Here is a 16,240-nt window from a genome sequence, read left to right on the forward strand (position 1 = left end):
TTCCCTTAGCTTTGTGCATTCTCTCTTAAGGATCCGACCTCCATCTCTTTGCAGAAGCTGCTGCCTGCAGAGACAGTGCCATTCAAAGGCCAAAGGAAAAGCTGAACAAAGTTTGAAAGGCAACAAGAATAGAGGACCTGCACAGAAAACATGCATTTGTACCATTTGTAGGCCAGAAAAGTGTAAACTACATAAGATCCAAATATATCCATACAGTTGCTGACCTTGAATGTGTCAATGTAAATGCAATATTAAACAACAAGGTCAGAAATGCTTGCCTAAGAAACCCAGAGGAGAAATCATCTGTATTCAGATACAAAGACCTCCTGCCATGACACAAAGAACAGCTTTTATGTTCTCTTCCTCAAATACCTTGGACAATGTTAGACACTAAGCAACACAGGTTTTCTGTCTGGTTATTTCTCTCAGAAATAGCAGTTCATGCTTTGAGGTGATTTTGGGGAAAGGGAAAGGCAGATTCTTTTAGTACCTGGAAGAAGCTTTCCACATACTGTAGCAAATACACCCCACAATCACTACTGTTATCTTGTTTAGGCACTCTTGGATAGAAGTCAATCATTGTTGATTTATTGAATTCCCGATGCGTTTTACGTTTAGCTTCCCATTCCACTTCAAGATACCTATAAAAGAAAGCAAATAGCTTAAATACTTGAGAAATAACTCAAATAACTCCCAAGCTCAATGCATTTTGAAATGCTTCTCAATATTGTTCTAGAGCTGGACAAAATGTTAAGATAGCCTTAATCGATTTATTTCACAGAATCTATAAAAGAAATCACTATCCAATGTTCTACCATACACAGATTCAGTTCTATCATATCATATACAATACACTAACTGGAAAAGATGTGTGAAATTACTTAAAAATAATAATCATCATCATCTGCTTTGAGTTTATTCAAGCTACTAGGATACTAGGTCATTTTTAAACCTGGGCTCAAGGAGGAATTCAAGTGATCTTTCCCAGAAATTGCCCAGATTTTTACTGGGTTCATCCTAAAAAACCAGCTGCACTTTTCTACCCTAAAAAAAGTAGAATTTGAAAAATTCAGAAAGTCATTCAAAATTTAAAGTTAACTGTTTGAACTTCAGCTATAATTACACCATTATAACCCTTGCAGCCCATTAGCATATAAAGCATTTGAAAACTTGTTAAAAAACTGAAAGGATCATTTCTTTAATGATTACGACTTACTTGTTATCAGGTTTTTTTAATTGTTCTCTTGCTTCAGTAGCAAATCACTGATTTCACTTTCTGAACTGACTACTTATTTTGAACATGGGATTGAAGGCACAAATGTCTGACAAAGTCAGATTCAAATCTTTAAGCAAGGTCAGGCTACATAGGAAGATTACAAAACTGCAGTTTGCATTTGCAGGAAGAAAACATGAAAGGCTAAAGTTCAACTGGAGTTCAAATTGGCCAATAACATTTCAGATAACAAAAATAGTCCTTTTAAGAGTATGTTAATAGCAAGAAAAAGTCTAAGAAAAATATTGGAATGTTATTGGATAAAGCTAGTCACTTGACAAATAGAAATAATGAAAAGGCAGAGGCATTTAATGCTTTGATTGCCTCAGTCTTTAATAATGATAGGCCTCTTGTTGCCCAATCCTGTGAGTTGGGAGAGCAGTGATATTCTATTCGTTGATGTTAAAACTGTAGTAAACCAGGACTCCTCTCAACTATCTACCAAAGATCTGAAGAGTCTGCAGAGGTCCCTTCTGACCAGAAACTAGCCAACTTTATCTCAGTTTACAAGAAGGGCACAAGAGAAGACCCTGGATGGATTTTTTCTGGATTTTATTAAGGCTATGCCTTTCTGTTGACTTCAGTTCGAGTTGCAAAGGCTCAAGATTTCTGAAAAATAAATGTCTCACTTCAGGGAATAAAAAAGTCAGACCTCAGTTTTATTTCCACCAGTCCTTGAAATTCTCAGAATAAAAATACACATAAAACATCCAAAACAACTTTTGAGAAAAACGGTACCTGTGAATACTAACCAAACATAAAACAGAATTAAAAGACAGAGTGTTCGGTGAGGTACATAAGTATGTACTACAAAAGGACTTACGCCTGTAGACTTTAAAATTAATTTATTTGGGACTGAACGCTACTCAAAGTATAATGAAAATCAACTTAGGGAAAGAAGAGGTCATGGAACCTTTGTATCAGTTTTCATTAAATTTCTGCTTTCAGTGCATAACTGCAAACTGAAGTTATGACGTCTGCTTCTCCAGCTTCAAACCTCAGTAAATCATCTATTTCTTTTCTGACTTTTTGTGACACCTCTGTGGCTGAACACCAGAAAATCACACTCTCTGGAATTTTATCTCTGGGAGTAGCTCAAAGCATAAATCTCCGCATCAATATATTAAACAGAGATTTAAAAAAATAAAATTGCAATTTCGTTCTTCTTCCCAAGACAAACATGGTGGGGAGGTCTCTCTAGGGAAAAGATACTGTCACAAAGTTAACTGAACCTCATTTACCCCCAGTGCAGTTTTATGAAGAATTTACTTCTACAAGAAGGATCTTTTCTGTGTAGGACCTGGTTTACAGATTTTTGCTTCCTTCAGTGAAGTGAATACAACAGAGTACAAAAAGATCATTTCTGATTAGCTTCAAACAATGAATATTAGCAACTTTTAAAAAAATATTATGATAGCTATTGAAGTCATTAGGAGTATGTAAAAGTACTGTAGATTTGAAGACACTCTTCCAATACTTATATACTTATCACATAGAAGACTGAATATATTTTTACTCTCACTTTTCAGAATAGATAATACCACTCTCATATTACTATCCTGACACATGACGCTTGTAGACAGCTTCAGTGTAGTTTTTATCTTTTTGCACATACTTAGCAGTGGATTTAACACAGGAATTCTGAATGCTCCACCAAAAAAATGAAAGTTAGCCCTTTGGAAAATGTATCATTTAAACTTTGAAGTATTCATTTTAAATACTTTATAAGTATTATTTATTATGAACTTCAAAAAGACTGTCCAATTCACAATTTTTACATTATATCTAGGCTGCAGAACAAAGACATGCTTCTGGCACAAACCCCTGCACTGCTGTTATAGTATTTGTTGTGGCTGCTTATGAGTTATTCTTTAGCAACAGAAAGGTACATCTTCATAGGGAAAAGTATTTTAAGCATAGAAATATGACCAGCAGTATCTCTTTCTAATAAATGGAAACTGTTGTCACTTACTCTCTCAAAACCTGAACAGTCTTCTGCACAGAACCAGCTTTCAAAGAATCTAAGATCAGAATACAAGGCCTGTAAACAACAAAGTCAGTTTAGTCTTTCATTACCAACACTACTGGAGCAAATGTTTTTTTCAGAATACAGCTTAACAAGAGCATAAATAGCTAAACAAATGTGCAAGTAAACAGACAAATCCCTACAGCTGTAGGTGTACAACAAATAGCTGAATCAATAATCATGGAATTTCTTAGGATCTTTAATGATACAACATTAACATGAAAACAGAAACATACCTTTTACAAATTTGCCTTTTGGAATTATTTAGGGAGATCTGGGAGAAGAGAAAATAAAATTAACCTTACAAAAACTACAAGTATAAAATCAAATGTCTTTACAGATTTAAAGCCAGAGCCTTCCATTTTAAAAACAGAAAACTATATGAAATCTTTCAAAATGTTAAACAATAGCATAGGCAATGTAAATAGGCAAAGGAGGACTTCAAGCTAATTCAAAGTGCCTTGCACAGGCTGCAGACCACATAAATAATAACATCTGCTGCAGAAAGATGACATAGAATCATTTGTTCAAGTCTCAGAGCCTTCATAAATAAATTAACACCTCTCCTCCATGAGTACAGAAAGGCACTTACTTTAGAAATACCTGAATCCAGTACTGAGGCAGAAGCACCAGATTCATTGCCACCTAGTACAAAAGAACAAATGTAGTAAGTTTTAAGAAAAGATTTCTTAAAGTGAAATATTTTCATTTTCAAATTAATGATTATGAGCATTCAAAATAAATAAATAAATTCTACTTCCTATCTAAATATTTGAACAGCAGATTTAGAAGGCCTCCCATCCTGATAATATTCTTAATGAAATCCAAGAACTTACACTCATGATGGAAAGTAAGTCACTGCTTTACATCTCTTCCACTATTTCCCCAAGTAGCAGGAAAAAAAGAACGCAGTGCAGTCCTTGCTATGCATAGTGATACAAAAACATACCACAACTTAAAATAAGAGATAGTTTTTAAGACATTATCTCTCCTCCAAGGATTAATAAACTATCAGAACTGTATATGAATTGACATAATTCTCTTTTAGATTATGTACCTTTAGAGAATAAAATTCTGTTTGCATCCATTTCTTCTTCAGGATAGGCCAACACTGAACCAATTACAGTGTCCTCACTCTTGTTCTCTGAGTGAAGTGGAGATAGATTAAAAGAATTCTGATGGGGACACTCCTCATACACAGTTTCTTCTAACCAAGGAAAACAGATAACTGCAATGTACCAATGAGACCTGCCCAAGAGTGGGGAGAAGGGGAGAAAAAACGTCAAAATTCTACAACATTTGGTTCTGACAAGGATATGAGAAGTTTTTATAACACTGAGAGCCTGTGGGCAACTGATCTATTACATACAACTGCTACTGCAATGTTCTTTCATGGCATCTCACACAAATCCTCCGACTCACTTTTTTCTTTACATTGTACAAAATTTGCAAAAGTATAAAACCCTTCCACAGCAATTTATCACTCTCTCTTCCAACCCATCCCACTGTAAATAAAATAAAGTAATAAAATAATTGGTGACAGTGATTCCAGTTTTGAATATAGCTGAGATTTAAACATGACTCTACCTCTATCTCTTTCTTAGGTGTTTAACAGTAACTCTCAATTACCATTCAACTTTCCCAGAGTTTCCATGTGCAAGTCAGTTATTCAGCCAGGTCCAATCACAGTGCTACTCCTGCTCCTTTTACCATTAACTCCATGAGTTGCTGGGATTCTTTATAGAAGCATTACTTGCACGTGAATCATCATAATGATATGAAATTAATTTTGAAATACATAAAAGCAATTTTCAGTAAAACCAAGAACAAGGATGCAAAGTTTACTTACAAAAAGAGTAATTAAAGAAAATTAACTTCTGAAGAGACTTCAAAATTCCTCATTCCGTATCTCACTGCTGTTTCGAAATCTAATGTGTTCATTTCCAACTATCCAAGCCAGCAGCCATACAGCCTACAGCCATAAATCTTTAAAATCACCACAACATTCAAATACTAAAATTTTTAAATATCAAAAAAGGTGTATAAAACACACAGACTTACTCCTGGTTCACAGGCACGAAAATATAATCTTTACTGAAGATGTTTATGTGACGAGTCCATGTTCTTACTCTTTTGTGCCTTCTTTGTGCCTCTCTGAAAACCAAATGACAATTACTATTGAGATTTGTTCTTTTTGGTTTGAGTAATGTATACAGATTAGTATTCCTACCTATTCCTAATGCCTCAACAGGTTTTTCATTTGCTCTCAACATTTTGTTTTGACAGAAAAAGTAAACCAGCAGAATATTAAGCCCAAGTAACTAACAAGCCATTTCTGAAACATTTTAAACTTTTCCGGTAAATTATCCATTGATTTGAAGGATTTGTTGCAATTATTTATCCGGTAATTATTTACTACACCAAATGCAAAAATTGCATCTAACTATCTGCTAGTGTAAAAGCAGATCTACAGAAGTTTACAACATCCATGAATTCAACTTCACACTCTCTCTTTTGAGGGCCTAAATAGTCTTGGTTTTAGAAGCATAAAGCTAAATGCCTTCCCTAGGGTGACCCAGCAAACCCATAGCAAAGCGAGAACCACAGCACAGATTCCCTCCAGTCCTGAACTTTAATGGCTGGATCACATTTCATTTCCATGCCTACAGACATAAAGCATGGCAAAAGGATTTTAGGAGGTTAAGAAAAAATTTAGAAGAAATTTCAGTTCAGATTTTCAGTTTCTTATTATCATTAAGTTAAAATGGAGACCAATAGTTCATAAAGCTTTGCACCAATATGAACTGAAAACAAAATCAGGAGAAAAGCCTATATACGCATCTCAGCTTTCTTAGCAGGGACAATTCTGTCTTTTGTCTCGACCCCAAAACATTCAGGATCAGAAGGGAGACATTAAAAAAAAAAAAAGGAAAACATTCCCTGAAGCATTGCTTCTTGGATTTTTGAGACTTCTTTCAAAATACTACTGAGGTTGTGTTTTTTTCCCCTTGCACTCTGCAATGACTCTGACACAGTAACATGATGTCACGTCTCTATCAGCAGGTGGCCTAGTTCACCAAGAGAATGAAAAAGTTAGAGAATTCATTAATTAAAGAAAATGCGGTTCAGAGATGAACAGAAAAAAAGTTCTGACAAGGTGAATGATGAAAATAGTGTGAATGCTTCTGGCAGATCTTCACTCTAAGTGAAAAAGCTTCACTCTCAAATATCAATGTTGAGAAGGAATTGAAAATGTGCTAGGGACTCTTCATACAGTCTTAGTTGGAAGCACAAAGTAATATAGCATTCTTGAGCTCCTAATGAAACCTTTTCTGAGAATGCCTAATTCCAGCATGTTAAGAGTGTAATGAACATATACGTGTAAACTTGGCGTATAAGATAATTTTCTCATTGAAACTTTGGACAATAATTTATTATCAATGTGCAACATGAAACATGTCATAAATCTAAAAATGTTTCTGGACATACATTACTTAAAATGATGCGTACCTTCCAAAAATCTGAATTCATAATAAAAAAATCAAAATTCGTAAATAACTGCCCAAAGTAAAGAAGCAGAAACTCCTAAAAATGGGGAAAAGTGATAACACTTTTATTCCTATTCTGTATGAATAACATACAGATTTTAATTAATACGTTTCAACTGTGAGTTACAATATTTAACCGCTAGTCGTTTGGAGAACACTGATAAATGTTTTATGTGCTAATTTGAAGACAATCTGCAAATTTCTCAATAGCAGCCACAAATAGCTTGCTTAAGGTCATTATGCATCCAACAAGAACTTACGAAACTTTGGGATCTCCCTCAGAGAACTTTTCTGTCCTTGTCAGGCATTTATAGAAGAAGCTGCTAAAAATGTGTGTACGCTCAGCAAGATGTTTTGGTGCCTTCTCCAACAACAGGTATCTATCAAGTAAAAAAGAAGGAAATTAGTATACTCCCTTTCTAGAAAGTATCTTTACTGATCAAGAGAATAACTATTATTTTAATGACTTAGCATATTCAGATTACGTTTAATACCAGTTGTCTTCACAGCTGTTTTTTTTTTTTTAATCTACTCTATTTTATATGTGGGTACATGGATGGACACCATCACAGAATGAAAAGACCAAACAGCTACTGAAAATACAGATGCTTTTATCTCAAGTTTGTGCTCCAGTATTAAAGCCGCTACACTTATTTTTACAGTTATGTTTATTGGCCTTGCAATAAAGCCAAGCTTGAAAATCTGGCCAAATATAAGACTATGCAGTCTTACATTTCACACACAGATGACTTTATTTACAAAAAGCATAGAACAGGTCAGTAGTACAAATTGCCAACTTCTACAAGTTACACATGTGAAAGTTGAGATGAACTTTCTACAGGTACTCATTTTGTACTGTTTTGCTGTTAATCATCTTAATATAAGCAGTGGCTTGAGTGTTTATTCTGTCACTTCAGAATGCCAAACCTCTCAATATTTAAGTTGTACTACATAAGGTGTCTCCAGTTTCATTTGATGAAATATGTAACACAGTCATACATCATACAGCTTTTAACACAATTAAAATCAAGACTATAGGAATAAGTCTAACAAATTTAAAAAGCAGGGGGTTTTCTGCAATAATTGCATTAAATTCCTTTATTCAAACCTCCTTTTTTTTTCTGGTAAAAAGGAGCTACGGTTAATACAAGGGCCACCCTGCATGATTTTATTTTCTAGTTTATAGCACAGCATACAGGGGTCTTTGTTGTAAAAATACAAGAAAACACTCTGGTACGTCTCCTTTCCCATTCCTTTAGACCAAAAGTTTTAACTGGCTCATTATTGCTCATGTTTACAGAAGCCATGGTTGATGCCAAGCTGAATGGAATTCTTGCAGATAACCTTCAAAGAAAGTCAGAATTCTGCTTAGGTCTAAGTCAGCAGAGGGAGAGAATGCCTACAACGCCACTTATTTTCACAAGTAACTTTAGAAGGATGGCATGATGGAGGTAAGCTCAACTTCTTCAAAAGTGTTCGTTATGCTGCTTTCTGCAGGAGCTGTGTATCAGAAGAATCCCTGAACACTTGCACAGAGTAGCTGAGGATACCTAACTTCATGTAAACCTAGTAAATAAACTACTCAGTACCTCTGCTTTGTTTAAGTGCCTGATGAAAACTGCTCAGCACTTTTTGTTCTGTGAGGTGCCCATGCAGCTTTTTTTTCCCTACAGCTTTCAGGTCTAGAATCTCTAGAGTGCATCACAGCCTTTTCAAGGGTCAAGAAGAATGAAACTGAAACATTAAACTGCAACGAGTACACAAAAGCCTTAAAAAAGACACACTTACAACCTCATCGTACTGTTATTTTAAAAATTATTATACCATATTTAGTAACCAACATTTACAGTTACATGAAAGTCGAGGTCAAGTCTCAGAAAGAAGAGAACAACTAAGCATCTGATTACTTACTTAAGATAGAAATCAATGATGACATCATTAAGAAACTCTCCATATTCTAAGCATTTTAGGTCTTCTCTTGTGACTCCAAGTCCTCCTTTTGCAGGTGGGGGTGGATAAACAATCAGACTAGAAAACACAAACCATGTTATAACAGTAAAGAACCATGTTTTACATGACACTTCTTAGTATGGCCATTCTACTTGGAAAATACTTTGTAGAAAACCTGGCAAAGTGCAAGTTCTCAAAATCTTTAACTATCTCAAAAGTTCTTATCCTCCAATAGTAAGACTGCTTACAAGAGTGTTTATGTCCTCACTGCACACTAGAATTTTGAGAAAACTTTTGGAAAGGAATTTTTTTTTTTTACTTTTACCTTTTCCTTTTTATTCTTTCCATAAAAGTATTTAACAAATGGCTACACAAAATGGGAAAAATACTAGCGCACATACTCTCAAAAAGTTCTTAAGAACAATTTATTCCAACTAATATTTGCCATACTAACTATATGACACCTGCATTACATGTGCATGTTCTCATTTTCTAATGTATTTTGTTAAGCAAAGTCCTGTAATAACTAGTGAATTGTATGACAAACTAGTAATACATAGATCAAATGTGACAGTACAGTGAAAGAAAACATTGTTTAAAGAAAAAAATGACACAGCTTAAGTTAGCAATCATTTTGCTGTAATACGAACTTAGTGGACACTCATAGAGATGGTGAGGACCCTATCCTCCCTCTGATGCATCCATGATCTGACCTTGCAGTCACAGTTCAGGTATTCCCTGATTTGTGAGATTCTATTTCATCCTGTAACATGCTCATCTTGTCTGTTAACTATTTTGAATAACTACATTTATATCTAGTGATATTTTACATTCTATAACAGAACACTGAAATCAATTAGAAACGAAAATTACATACTTCTTAACACCTCCAGATTCTCCTACTTCTTTCCATTCTTCATTTGGTGCAGAGGATAGAGAGATAGAATAGCAACCACTATTCTGCTTATTCGCAAGGGTATAACTGGGCCTGGCCACTTTTGGTTTGGATTTCTACCAGAAAAAGAAAAAAGTAATAAAAAGCATCACACGACATCATTCAGCATTTCAAGCTGCGGAGCAGTCCAAGGAATGCCAAGAGGTGTCTGGAATGGGCAAGATACACAGCTCCTCCTCTACTGCAACCATTCACTTCTAGCTCAACTGATAAATGGCTCCATCGCTTCGAACTTGACTAACTCCTAGCTTGCTGCCCTGGGGACACCACAAGGGCAGGGAATCCCTATGGTCTGGGCATTCACAGACATAAGTCAATCAAAAGCTTCAATATTTGCCACTTATCGATGAGGTCTGTACACACTATCCCTCACACATACCATCTAGTTTATCACAAATTGTCCCCTTTGTAAGAAATAAATAGCACACATAATTGTGTGGTTGTTTTTTTTTTTTTAACTAGAGATATAGAAAACTTGTTTTCTGCACTTGCCTGATCCAACACTTAGTGGAATATGTGAACGTCAACAACTGGTGATGAATCAAACAGTTACTCACTAACCTGAAATGCAGGCTCATGAGCAAACGAGATATTCTCTTTCGTTGCACATTGCTTTAGCAGATCCTCACTGGAACTCATAAAAGAGCTCTCTTCAGGAGACAAGTCCTTAAACAAGAGTAAAGCTTGCTTCAAAGATAGCAATTCAGGGAGATCTGGTGCTCTGTTCTTCTTGCTTATCTCTGTAATTAATTCAGATAGTCTGACTTCTTCTAGTTCTGTGAGTGGTTGCGACAGTTCAAGAAAAACAAATTCACTAGATTTGGCTGGAAAAAGGAAAGAATGGATGTTGTTAATGATTCAGCTGTGTGATAAAGGTTCATCTGCACACCCAAAAAGGAGCATAGAGAAACAACAGTAGGAGAAGGCCAACTACTATCCTTCCTGGGTTCATCACAGAGGCCCATCAGCCCACCAGAGGACCAGTTCCACAAGCCCAGAGAGGCACAAGGGCACAATGGCAGGCAAAAACCCCAGCTGAGGACCTGAAAAAGGGACATCCCATCTGGGCTCTTTCCAGGGCTGTCCCAGGAGAGCCTCAGGTCCAGGTGTGAACCCCATCCACGAGTCGATGCCAGAGCACCTTTTGGATAGAAGGGGTTTGCTGCTGAGGTGCATTGTACTCATGTTGGGACACAGGGCAAGAGCACTCACATGGTTTGCTGCTAACACGTTTTCCTAATTGGGTTTCAATCTTTTCTAAATAATCCACAGACAACCAAATGAAAATTATTGTTGTTGAAGAACAGCCACCATCATTTCTCCACAAGCCAAACCTTCTCACATCCAGGGTATCCACAGTCAGCTTAATATTCTTATTAAGTGCCACTGTAAAAAATAGGATTTAAAGTAACTCTAACTATTCATGGCTGTAAAAGAGAAAGTTACACCTGTCATAGTATGAATAGTTAAGAGTTACTACATACTAGGATATATGTACCATCAGAATTTATTAAAACTGTAACTGTATATTTTATTCCTGGCACTACATAAAATGTGTTGAGAGTTTAGTACTTAAATCACTTAAATTACATAAAACAAAGTTATCAAACTATAACACCAAAAGATAAACATAAATGCAGGAATCTTCATGGAAAAAAATATTTTTGCTCAGAATAACCACAGTTGGCACACATAAATGTAACAAATATGCAAATCATTAATTCCTATTTTCTTTCAGTCAATCCAAATCAGAACTGCTCACAAAAGTTTTTGTATGAGATACAGTAAATCATGCATCATCTTGGGAAAACAGAATGAACGCGAATCTACAGTTATGTTCCTCTTGGCTTTAGTCAACTCATACATTTTTAATAAACCTAAGGGTCCAAAATCCCTGATGTGAAAGGATTAGTTTGAAATACGTGAAATAGTTACATTTAATACTGTTCAACACTTAATATATGCAGGAATGAGCAAACAAGGCCACTAAAACTACAAGTTCACAAGTGCAAAAAGTAATTGTTATCAATGCTTACACTACAGATACCACTACTTTCATTTACAGAAAATGTTTATTTTAAAAGTGATTAAATGTCTTTGTGAAGGATTATAAATTATTACCAACAAAATCATATGCTGAGTATCATGTAATACTCTAAAGATTAAATTTAAAGTTAAGAAAAGGCTAAATAAAAGGTTGTCTTACCTTGAAATGGTATTGTAATATACTTGGTCATAAACTGAAATAAGATTAAAAAACAGTATAAATGAGTTCACTTTTTACAAGTTGAATGTTTTATTACCTCCACATTCTCCTTTGCTTATAGCCAAATAAACTGAAAATAATATGCCTAATTTGAGATTTTCCTTCACATAAAACAACCTTCCTAAATTCATATTACAGAATCTAAATGACAGCAAATTGACTTTCAGATGTGCTCAGCACTGAGAATAAGGACAAATTTAAACAGTTACATTCAGATTCTTAAAAAAAGAAAAAAAAGATTAAAGATTAGCACTTAAAACAAAAAGAATTTAATAAGGAGGTATCCGTTGATAAGGACTGTCAGCTGCACTACTTGAACTAAGTACATACTACGTAAACTGTCCACACTGGGGAGTGACCTTGGTATTTACACTAATCATTGAATTAAAAGCCTTTAAGGTTTCTATGTACTCTGTCACTACGTTACAGAAACTTGGCCAAATAAAGTATGTTTTCTCTTCACTTTTACTGAAAGTTGTCATATATGCTGAAAGAAGAGGTTTCTCTTCCCTTACCACAGTATGCACAAAGAATAAACTTTGCTGTCCCCCAAAGAAAACTTTCCCTTTCCACCTAAAAGCATTCTAAAATATTCCAACTCATCTCTGGAATTATTTTGTCATTTAATACAGGAAGTTTCCACGAGATGTTTTCATTACTGCATGAGAACTGCTGCACAAAACTGCTGTTTTGTGGAAAGCTGAGATTATTATTGCAAATTACTGTATTTAAAAGTGTCTTACTATAAACAAAAAAAGACATTTGTATTTAAACATTTTTAAATTTCAAAACATACAATGAGCCTGGTCAAAGACCTATAGAAGTCCCCACAGTTGGTACTGGATTTTAAGTACACCTTCACTTACATTTCCACACTTTGTTGAGCAGCATGTTACCTATGCAATTAATGCTTTTATTATTGTCTTAATACTCTTTGAAGCTACAAAACAAATTATTTTCTGTTTAAATGGCAAGATTAGTGCATACTGTACATTTGAACTGTGATTATCTTATTCTAATATTTATATTATTTTAAAGAAAATTAATTTCATTTCCTATTGATATCTACTCTATCACAGCCATTATTTCCTGTTACAATTCATTAAAAATTGCCCCAGAACGATTTCTGTTCCAATGTAGCATTTAGCAGACTTTACCTCTGAAAACTAGAGCTACACAAAACTTCAGTTAGCTTTTCTACTGACATCAATCCAAACAAATATCTTTTAGCCAAAGCAATTTGATGTAATGATAATCAAAAGTGCATTCACACTAAATTCCACTGAATTTATTTAAACAGAATTTTGTTTTTTAAATATTCTTGAATGTAACCATAATAGACAAACTTACCTTAACAGGACCTGTTGATGACCATTTAAACTTCCCAATGTATAGGCTATCAAATTCAAAATCCAGTCCTGGCTTCATCTGTTCACTATGTATGCTTCCAGAAGGCAAGATGGTAGGACATTTATCTTCGTCTGACTTTGTTAAAAGCTGGGGGAAAAAAAATAAGGGGGTATATGAGCTTCTTTAAATGAGTTATATCCATTCTGCAGTCTTACAAACTCTCTTTATGTTTCTAAGAACATATTAACAAAGCCAAATTGTGTAATAAAAACTGTACATGTCATCACAATCATTACCAACTATCTCAAAGGCTGAACAGTATCTTGCTCTGATCTCCCAGTGCAAAGACACAACCTGGGCTCTTTGCCATCTACACCCAAGTAAAAACTCAAACAATGGATATCCTTCTGATATCAAAGGTACAGATCCAATTAAATGCTTATGATAGAAACGATGCATTTGTGAGACAAAGCAATGACAGCTCTCCTGGCCTGTTTTGGGATTACAAAGACATCCAAAATCCAGGTCAAACAAAGCAACACGAGGTTCATCAGGTCCAAAACAGGGCAACAACTATCATGGCTAGGTTTAGATTCCACTACAATTCCACTGCTAGCCACATAGGAAAGGGAACTTTACCTCACCTCTTTCTGCTGTCCAAAGAGATGTTTTAACTTCTCCATGCAGCAAGTTAGAACAGAAGACCAAATAACAAAAGAAACTACTGTGAAATAAATTACTACAGCTACTGTTTGGTTGTGTCTAGTCACATCTGCTCTAAGCACTTCACAATTGTCCTAACATGCAAGAAAAAAAATAAACACTGAATAAATAATTGAAAGGTCTGACATAACAATGCATAGCTCAAAAACAGCACTACCTGCTCTGTGTGACTTTCTGTGTTGTCTTCCAATAGCTTTTCAGAGAAATGGACATCAGACTGTTGGTCTATTACTTGAACATCAGTAATACCAACTTGCAACTGTTCCTTGCATTCTGGTTCAGAAAGTCCTTCATCCTTTGGTTCAGAAGATCCATCTTCATCATCACTGGAGAGAACTACTAAAGAGTAAAAAAATATAGAGATATACTACAAGATCCAGACTTGGGAATATTTCATTGTAGATTTCAGATGAATAAAAAGCTCTTTTTCTTCCAGTATATAATACTGAAGTATGTTATCCCAGCCAGCCAATGGCTGCATGTATAAAGGTGTCTGTAACAAGTAGTTTTCCATCTTCACTATCACTTTGTACCCCTTCTTCAAAAACTGCTTGACTCCCAAAAGTGACAAGCCACAAAATACCTGCTTCAACAAAAAAAAAGTATTTTACTCAATTTAAAGATTATTAAAAGGCCCAAGATTAATTTTCTATATTCTGCAGCTGGCTTTGAACCTATAGACTGGAATTTGAAAATCCTGCTCTCTGCCTTGTTTATCAAGTACAAGACCCTCTGCACTCCAGTAGACTGAACTGGGCACTGTTCTCTGATCTGCATAATGCATTACAAACAATATATGTTTCAACTAGTCAGTCACGAATGAGTCCCTAAGCATACCAGTAAGTGCCAGCAACACAGATACAGTACATACTTGGATCAGCTGAAACAAGTGGGCGATTACTCCTGCAGATTCTGTTCCGCAACTTGTTCAGGTACTGTGATGTGTCCATTTTTAACTTCCTGATGGTACCAACTCGTGGTGAAACACTAGTGGCAACAAGCTGTTTTTCTGACAAATTTGTGGGAGCAGACTCTGAGCCAGGCTCCTCTGAACAGCTGTGAACAGGTCCTAATTGGTTGTTGGTAGGAGTGTCTTTATAGTCTCTCTCCAATGTCTGTGCAACACAATCCTGTACCAGGTTAGATCTGTGATCTTGCTCATCCTCACGAGGAGTTCTGCAGCCAGAAGAGCGAGCTGAACTTAATCTTTGCTCTTTCTAGAAAACAGGAATCAAAGGATATATATTTATTCCTTAATCTTTCTAAGATGGTTCCAATTAGTAATAATTGAGACTTTGCTACATTCTAGATAAAATACATAATCATAGCTTAAGGAGACTGCCCTTAGAGCTGAAGACAGTATAATTTCTCTCTCCCTGTATTTCTTACCACAAAGAGATATGAGAGACAGTCTGTTCAAACCCTACTCTGACAACCCTTCAAACTGAACAAGCAACTATTTCTGATTTTTAGTAGCTCTCCCACTATTTGACAATGAAAGACCAAGCAACAGCAACATTTGTTACTTTGCAAATGCGTGGTTTGGTCAACTACCTACTTCTGTGAGTTTTTAATCAGAAAGTTACAGCTCAACCTTTATCATATCGAAAAGCTTAAATACAAACCATAATTTTTACTTGATTGAAAAGCCTTTTCTTTTTTCTTTTATATTTTTCTCCAAATATTAGTGACTGAAAAGAATAAAACTTTAGTGAAGGGTATGATAGACAGAGGAGGAGGAAGGAATATGGCATCCACAAAATTTCAGCAACTCCAGGTATACTTTACAAGTCTTGTACCAAGGTTTCCTAATCAGTTCTATACCATCCATGAAAGAAACTTAAGTACCTAGATGTCTTATTTCCAGTTTTGTTTTCCTCCATGCTCCAGTCTGAAAGAAATGCCTTATTTCATCATTTGTGACCTTTCTGCTACAACAAGCATATTCTGATATTGTGAATGGAAGAACCTACATTCATTCTCCTTGATGCATCACTGAACTCCTTTCCCACAATAACGTAACAATACTGCTAGATACCCTACTTATTAGTAAAACTCTTGAATTTTGGACGCTGCTACAGAAGTGCTCATGTGCACTTAGTGTGGGCACACATGTACACAAACATAATTAAAATTAAATGCAACTTAC

The 16,240-nt window shown here is 35.4% G+C and overlaps 1 protein-coding gene across 16 annotated transcripts in view; it reads right to left on the reverse strand.

The window, feature by feature from the left end:
* SENP7 (SUMO1/sentrin specific peptidase 7) overlaps window positions 1-16,240 on the reverse strand; it is a 41,869-nt gene that overhangs the window by 3,979 nt on the left and 21,650 nt on the right. For 14 of the 16 annotated variants that reach the window (XM_021400232.1, XM_021400202.1, XM_021400150.1 and 11 more), the window contains 15 exons: window positions 14,963-15,308; window positions 14,249-14,430; window positions 13,369-13,515; window positions 11,959-11,992; window positions 10,965-11,138; window positions 10,314-10,576; window positions 9,675-9,808; window positions 8,759-8,875; window positions 7,108-7,227; window positions 5,361-5,453; window positions 4,357-4,547; window positions 3,892-3,944; window positions 3,536-3,573; window positions 3,246-3,314; window positions 491-641 (listed from right to left, as the gene is read on the reverse strand). In XM_021400232.1, the coding sequence (XP_021255907.1) occupies window positions 491-641; window positions 3,246-3,314; window positions 3,536-3,573; window positions 3,892-3,944; window positions 4,357-4,547; window positions 5,361-5,453; window positions 7,108-7,227; window positions 8,759-8,875; window positions 9,675-9,808; window positions 10,314-10,576; window positions 10,965-11,138; window positions 11,959-11,992; window positions 13,369-13,515; window positions 14,249-14,430; window positions 14,963-15,308 (2,112 nt within the window). The remainder of the gene's footprint in view (window positions 1-490; window positions 642-3,245; window positions 3,315-3,535; window positions 3,574-3,891; window positions 3,945-4,356; window positions 4,548-5,360; window positions 5,454-7,107; window positions 7,228-8,758; window positions 8,876-9,674; window positions 9,809-10,313; window positions 10,577-10,964; window positions 11,139-11,958; window positions 11,993-13,368; window positions 13,516-14,248; window positions 14,431-14,962; window positions 15,309-16,240) is intronic. The other 2 variants (XM_021400141.1, XM_021400166.1) reach the window with 2 other exon arrangements.

Source organism: Numida meleagris, chromosome 1 (assembly GCF_002078875.1).
Source record: "Numida meleagris isolate 19003 breed g44 Domestic line chromosome 1, NumMel1.0, whole genome shotgun sequence".
NCBI lineage: Eukaryota > Metazoa > Chordata > Aves > Galliformes > Numididae > Numida > Numida meleagris.